Source organism: Gastrolobium bilobum, unplaced genomic scaffold (genome assembly GCF_033153095.1).
Source record: "Gastrolobium bilobum isolate Gb01-03AN ecotype WA unplaced genomic scaffold, APGP_CSIRO_Gbil_v1 utg32371, whole genome shotgun sequence".
In the NCBI taxonomy this organism is placed as follows: Eukaryota; Viridiplantae; Streptophyta; class Magnoliopsida; order Fabales; family Fabaceae; genus Gastrolobium; species Gastrolobium bilobum.
The window spans coordinates 573484-579505 of NW_026898885.1; the positions used below are offsets into that span (position 1 = coordinate 573484).

The 6022-nt window shown below is 34.5% G+C and overlaps 1 protein-coding gene across 1 annotated transcript; it reads left to right on the forward strand.

The window, feature by feature from the left end:
* Positions 1 to 601: 601 nt before the first annotated feature.
* Positions 602 to 2839, forward strand: LOC133285079 (uncharacterized). The gene is made up of 3 exons (XM_061482239.1): positions 602 to 759; positions 1053 to 1261; positions 2326 to 2839. Exons 2-3 carry the CDS (start codon positions 1076 to 1078, stop codon positions 2503 to 2505), a joined length of 366 nt encoding a protein of 121 aa, XP_061338223.1. The 5' UTR covers positions 602 to 759; positions 1053 to 1075; the 3' UTR covers positions 2506 to 2839.
* The last annotated feature ends 3183 nt before the right edge of the window (positions 2840 to 6022 follow it).

Consider the following 6022-nt stretch of genomic DNA (forward strand, 5'->3'; position numbering starts at 1 on the left):
TCATTTTATTAAAAAAAAGTCATTTTATTTCTTCATTTCAGATTATTTCTTCTTCTCTTTTGGTAAATTAGATAGATTTACGACTGAAATACTATACATTTATTTTCCGACATGAAAGAAACATTTGGTAAATTTTCTTTCCAAAGATCAGACATAAAATTTCAAAATGAAACGAGATTGATATGATGTGTATCACTATCACAATTTACTAGTGAAAACAATTAGTTCATTACCACGTTATGAATCCTATTTATTAAGTTGAATTATTTATTTAAGCCCTCATTTATATATGAGGCAGGATCTTTTGACACCGGTGTCAAAGGAAAAGTTTGACACCTCATCTGAGAGTCGTTAGATTAAAAAAAATCAATGGTGTCACATGCTTACAAATCAGAATCGTTGATTTTTTTTTAATCTAACAGCTCTCAGATGAGGTGTCAAACTTTTTTTTTGACACCGGTATCAAAGGATCCTGTCTCTTTATATATTTGGTTCGGCGTGTTGTAACCAAACGCTAAAATCTAAATAAAAACTTAGGGTCCCATCCCAACTTACATAACTTCAGCCCAATTCATATATACGCCAGCCCAAGCTCAAACTCCAAAACATATTTTATTTTAGTTTTAATTTTCTTATATTTTTGTTTAATAGCTAAGCCCTTGGCAATAGTTCCCATCATAGCCCAAGAGAAGAGCACCAGAGGCACCTTGTCCGTCGTGACTATCACACAAATTCTGGTCTACACGCTTGATTTTACAGGTATGCCTCAGTAGATTCTGAAACTCGTCCATAAAAGTGAGTTCATTTAATCTGTTTGACAAAATGCCTGTGTGGGAATCGTGTTCATATCACTAGTTCTGTGTTTTTGGGTTTAAGGAACCAACCACTGTTACCCTTTGGTTCAAGCTAGGATTTTTGTGCATAGGGGTCATTTGGGCAGAGTAATGTCTGATAAATGATTAATGGGGTTCTTGAAAATTCGAGGGTGGGGGTTTTCATTTAAATAAAAATTTCAGCTTTAGTTTCGGATTTTGATGAAATTGTGATTGCAGGGTAGAAAGAAGTAGAGAAGAATATGAATAAGGATAAGATCTTCAAGCTAGCAAAGGGGTTCAGAGGAAGAGCCAAGAATTGCATTAGGATAGCAAGGGAGAGGGTGGAGAAGGCCTTGCAGTATTCCTACAGAGACCGACGTAACAAAAAGCGGGACATGCGTTCCCTTTGGATACAAAGGATTAATGCCGGTACCCGCCTTCATGGTGTATGTCTTCTCACTCCCTTTCTTCTGTTACTAATTAATCATCTTTTATAATTCAATACTTGACCAAGAAATTTAATATTGTTACTACTGTTTTCATCAAACTTTAATTGTTGTTTAAATGCTTGGTGATGTAATCGTTATGATTATGAACCTTGTTGTAACTCCTACATCTGCATGTATAGCTTTAGTAGTATTTTTACTCGAAGGCTTTGGCTGCAAAACCTATGCTCTATATATTCAGTGCATGTTTGGTAACAGCTATTTTTTGGGAAATAATGGTATTTTTTTAGCCTCGAAATAAGCTAATCTAAACACGTACTTAGATCATTGCTCCTTTCATAGACTGCATGCAAAATATATAGTCAAATTGTAGTATTGTTCATAAGGAGAATTTATGATTTGTCATGATATTACCTGAGATTTTCTTTAGCATTGTCTGGAGACTTTGGACTGGCTTCCCTGCTCTTTGGTTTTATGCTTATATTACTCCTTTCCCTAGTCTTATATATCCAGCATCTTAAAAAATGGATTGTGCTTTTGTTATTCTCTGTTACAAAAGTAAGACCAAACAACGGCTATTGTTCTCCGGTCAATTGTTTTTAGTTAGAAGCTCAGTTAGTTTTAAACAATGTGAGCTTTAGCTGATAGTAAATCCGAGAAAGGAGTTTGTGTTCTGTTAACTTTTCTTTATTTGAGCATTGTGGGATATAGATGGACTTTATCTTTTTTTGATGTGTGATAGAAGGAAGCCATGAAAATGAAAATGAAAATGAATTTCTTAGAAGCAAAATAGTTGGCTTAGAAGGAAATTTGGATTATTAGGTGAACCTGCTTTGGGATTCAAGTTAACCATATTCCCTGTACATAAATGACCATGGACTGAATACAAGGTGTGTGAGTGATGCAGTTTTAACCTCAAATGAACTAAATATTAGGTGAACCTCCATTGCTTGTTTTACTTTTGAGTTATAGGTAGAGTATGGACATATTCTTCTGCATGCACTGTGAGGTGTTTAATCTTGTTCCATTTCCTTTTTCAATTGATTTTTGCTTCAATTTTCCAGGTCAATTATGGGAACTTCATGCATGGACTGATGAAGGAGAATATCCAACTTAACAGAAAGGTTCTGTCGGAGTTATCTATGCATGAACCCTATAGCTTCAAGTCCCTGGTAGATATATCACATAGTGCATTTCCAGGAAACAAGAATGTGGTGGTTCCTCCAAGAAAGGTGGCCCTCTAGAGCATTTGGCACGTTAGCAAATATTTAGAGGTAGTTTATATCAGTATCGTTAATTATCTTCGAGGATTTCAGGTTTAGTTCACTACAAATTACTATCAATTTTGTATGCCTGTACTTCTTCACATACTCTTGAGTACTTTTTAACTAGATGATCTTCCTCCTCTGATTTCCCTTTCACTTGCTTGGGTGTCTGTGATATTGTATAATAAAAAACCTTGAGCAAAGGTATGGTTGGCTATATTTTGATCATTTGCTGCCATTATAGCGTTTGGAGTGTGGACAGAGTGAAATAGAACGGTCTGTTCTGTGCTGCTGTTCCTCTTGCTTCCATCTTTATTACTGGAACCATAATGTATCACTTTTTAATCTCATAAGTTCGTGTCTAGTTCTCCCTTTTTTTTTTAAAGAAAAAAATGTGCTAAACATAGAATTATGTTCTGTTCTGTTTTAACGCTTCCGGTTCTATCAAAAATAAAAAAATGTAACCAAATTTCTAGTTATTCTAAACCCAAAATTACGTGAGAAAATTCTGAAGAACAGTCTTATTCATGTGTCTCCAAGGGTGTGGACTATACCTTAAATCTGATAGTTTCGAAAGTGACAGCCATTAAAGTTATTAAATTTAATTTCAAAAGATAAGTTTATCATATAATGAATTTAATTTAGTAATTTCAAAAGATAAATTTATCATTACGATCTCTATAAATTATTATAAAATTAAGAATGCATTTGTATAAGCTTAAAGAAAGAGATTAAGGGATGGTTTGGTAGGAGTAATTTTTTTAGAATGCGAAGAAAGTAATAGTGGGATTCTTATTTACCTATGTTTAGTAGAAGTTTTCGCAAAATTTTCTCAGATATCTAATTTGCTCAGAATTTGTATCTATGTTTAAAATTTTCCTTCCCAAAATTCCTCCAAAGGAGCGGTATTTTTGGAATACCGGATGATGGGGTTTTGAGAGTAAATTTGTCGGATAAATCTACCCTTCCTTTTCGTGGTGCCCTAAGCATACGGATGACAGAGCTCTTCCCTTGAACATTGTGGAACACTGATCAAAATGTCACTGTTTATCAATTTTTTTATCTAAATGACATGTGAACAGTGTTATTTCTCAATCTGTCACAGGGACAAGTTCGTTATCCGGTGTAGCGAACTCCGTTTGTTGACGTGTCATATTTTTAGTGGATAATAAGTATTAAATTAAAAAAAAAAATGAAGTTCGCCTACATGGACAGCGAACTTAGTTAAAAACAAGTTCGCTTCCTCGTGTAACGAACTCGATGTTCACCAGAAACGTGACACGTCAGCAAACGGAGTTCGCTACACCGGGTAACGAACTTACCCCTGTGTCAGATTGGAAAATAACACTGTTCGCGTGGCATTTAGGTAAAAAAGTTGATGAGTGTCATTTTGGCCTGTTCCGAACATTGTCTTCATTTCTTCAACCAGATCCGTTGACAGAGCTGGTCTTCACAAATAAGCCACAATATCACCTTTCTCTTCAACTTCCCTAGAAGCACCACTAATCGGATCAGTAAATACAACTGATTCTGGAGTAACCGTTGAATCGTCGATCGTTTGGGAAGAGGAGTTGGAGCAGGAATTCGAAGCCTTTCTGAAGGTTTTGGCGGAAGGTTGCGGCATGGAACCAAGAGACAATGGAAGCTTCTGGAGAAGAGTTCAGCCATTTCATCAAGCTCTGTTTTTTTATTAATTGTTTTTCGATTTTGTTCTAATGCATGATTACAGTTTTATGAGTTGGAACTATGAAATTGTGGATGAAGAGTGAAGACGATGATGAGAACATGCAGATAACTAGAAAATTTTTAGTGCTGAGTCACCACAGTCCACAAACATAGGCACCTAATCTACCCCAACTTTGTAGAATTTTTTATTTTCAATGATTGTGGCTCAAGAAAAGCCAGATCCGTTGTTTCTCTGCGCGTAAGAACAACGTTCATTATCATGCTTGAATAACAAAGTGAAAATGGACTTATTTTTGTAAAATAATCTCATATTTTCACTAATATTATTATACAATCAATCAAATACAGACTCAGTAAACTTAGCCAAATAATCTCGATAATATTTTGCATATCAAACAGTTTTTTTTGTAATATTTTTGAGTAATTTATTTTTCCACCATATTCTTGAAAATTATGATTTTTAGGCCCTAAAATATTTCTCTTCTAATGTTATTAAAATATTTCCCTTAATGACTAATTTTTTTATGTTTTTGATAAAAAAATCTCTTTCAAAATTTGCTTTTTTTTTTTTTTTGTAAGCAAAATTTACTTTTTTAACTTAGAAAGTATTGAAATTGCTTTTTTCTCCCAACAAGTATTTCCTTTTAAATTTTTTTATCTGATTATTATTAAATTCTTTAGATATATTTATTTTAATTTAAAAGTACTTTTTCTTTAAAATTTATTAAAAAAATTGGGTCCTAAATTTGTGAAGTTAAAATGCCAAGTCACCATACTAAATTGTATTTTACAAGTCACGTTTGCAAAAAGACAGTTGCGAGGATCCATGTAGAAGAAAAGGGTGTTCTTATTAAAGTAGTTGTTTCATTTATCTCATATAAGTTTTTATTACATAGTAGGGTTTGTAGACAAGCTAAATCCAAATGAAAATAGAGGATCATAATGTTTATCACCAACATTCATTGGGAGCTGGTCAACTGTCTTGAACCATGTTCTTGCCAACTTGCCAGTGAATCCATAATCACCAAAGAGAACATCAGTGACTCCTTGGCCTTCAGTCCCTGGAAGCCATGCAGCCACAAGTGCATCTATTTTTGATAGATATGGCTGAATCACAACTTGACGGCCAGTGATGAGAATTTCTACGCATTTGATAGACCCACATACATTGTGGATGGTGCTTGGACCTGGCTCATCCATAGTCAGATTCTCACTATTACCAAAATTTTCTGCATAAGGGTATTCACCTACAACGATTATATATGGCATATGATAACTTTTTGGACTTGACATAGTTCATGTCAGGATTTTCCTTTTTTTTTTGAAGTTACTCAATCTTAATTATCTCTTTGAGACGAGTTGGCTCCCTCCGGTATCTCCACGAGCTTCGACTCTTTGAGCCGGCTATGGGACTACTCCGGAGTGCGGGGGAACCGTGATGGCTAAAGGTTCAACCCCCTCCCCAGAATGCATTCAGCGGGAATCGAACACATATCCAACTCCACTAACTCAGCGCCAAATTACCAACTGAGCTGCACTCATCCGGTCATGTCAGGATTTTCCTTGTATATGACTTTAGTAGGAGGATCAACTGTTTGTTTCACAGCATCAAGGATTTTTGTACCTGTTAGAAAATGGAATTTTATCAGGTATTTTTGTAATTATCCTACAAAAGGAAACCATGATAAAATATCTTAAGTTGCTCGCTGTATGAATGTTTTTCATGTTGTAACCCATGAATGTTTTTTATTTTGATTAAAATAATAAGATTTTAAATATTTTTAAGGGTTTTCGTTTTATCCTTTAACAT